The sequence below is a fragment of the Nothoprocta perdicaria genome, unplaced genomic scaffold (assembly GCF_003342845.1).
Source record: "Nothoprocta perdicaria isolate Ctin4 unplaced genomic scaffold, notPer1 scaffold_398, whole genome shotgun sequence".
In the NCBI taxonomy this organism is placed as follows: domain Eukaryota; kingdom Metazoa; phylum Chordata; class Aves; order Tinamiformes; family Tinamidae; genus Nothoprocta; species Nothoprocta perdicaria.
The window spans coordinates 41,988-42,873 of record NW_020455641.1 but is presented as its reverse complement, the minus strand read 5'-3'; the positions used below and the strand labels follow the sequence as shown (position 1 = coordinate 42,873).

At 67.4% G+C, this 886-nt stretch overlaps 1 protein-coding gene across 1 annotated transcript in view; it reads right to left on the bottom strand.

The window, feature by feature from the left end:
- Positions 1 to 886, bottom strand: part of TSFM (Ts translation elongation factor, mitochondrial) — a 2,911-nt gene that overhangs the window by 1,359 nt on the left and 666 nt on the right. The window contains exon 2 of the mRNA XM_026045087.1: positions 747 to 875. Coding sequence (XP_025900872.1) covers positions 747 to 875 — 129 coding nt within the window. The remainder of the gene's footprint in view (positions 1 to 746; positions 876 to 886) is intronic.

Genomic DNA, 886 nt, shown 5'->3' with positions numbered 1-886 from the left:
CCTCAAGGACCATGAAGTGATCCCCAATGATTCCCAGGAGCCCCCTGAGGAAACCATGGAGACCCCAGGGACCTCCAGGGACCATGGAGAGACCCTCAATGACTCCCAGGAGCCCCCTGAGGAACCCATGAAGACCCCAGGGACCTCCAGAAACCACGGAGAGACCCCCAGGAGCCCCCAAGGACCATGAAGTGACCCCCAAAGAACCCATGAGACACCAAGGACCATGGAGAGGCCCCCAGGAGCCCTCAAGGACCATGAAGTGATCCCCAAGGCCCCCCAGGAGCCTCCTGAGGAACCCATGGAGACCCCAGGGACCATGGAGAGACCCCCAGGAGCCCTCAAGGACCATGAAGTGACCCCCAAGGACCCCCAGGAGCCCCCTGAGGAACCCATGGAGACCCCAGGGACCTCCAGGGACCATGGAGAGACCCTCAATGACTCCCAGGAGCCTCCTGAGGAACCCATGAAGACCCCAGGGACCTCCAGAAACCATCGAGAGACCCCCAGGAGCCCCCAAGGACCATGAAGTGACCCCCGAAGAACCCATGAGACACCAAGGACCATGGAGAGGCCCCCAGGAGCCCTCAAGGACCATGAAGTGACCCCCAAGGACCCCCAGGAGCCCCCTGAGGAACCCATGGAGACCCCAGGGACCCCCTGGGCCCATGCAGGGACCCCCGGGGCCCATGCAGGGACCCCCGGGGCCCATGCAGGGACCCCCGGGGCCCGCGGGCCGCCCCTACCTCCACCATGACGGCCAGGCCGCGGTCCTGCAGCAGCCCCACGAGCCCCTGCGTGGCGCGGCGGCCGCGCAGCCTCTCGGCCCGGCTCCAGCCCTCGCTCCGCGCCTGCTCCTCCAGCCAGGCCTCGGCCTGCGGGGGGG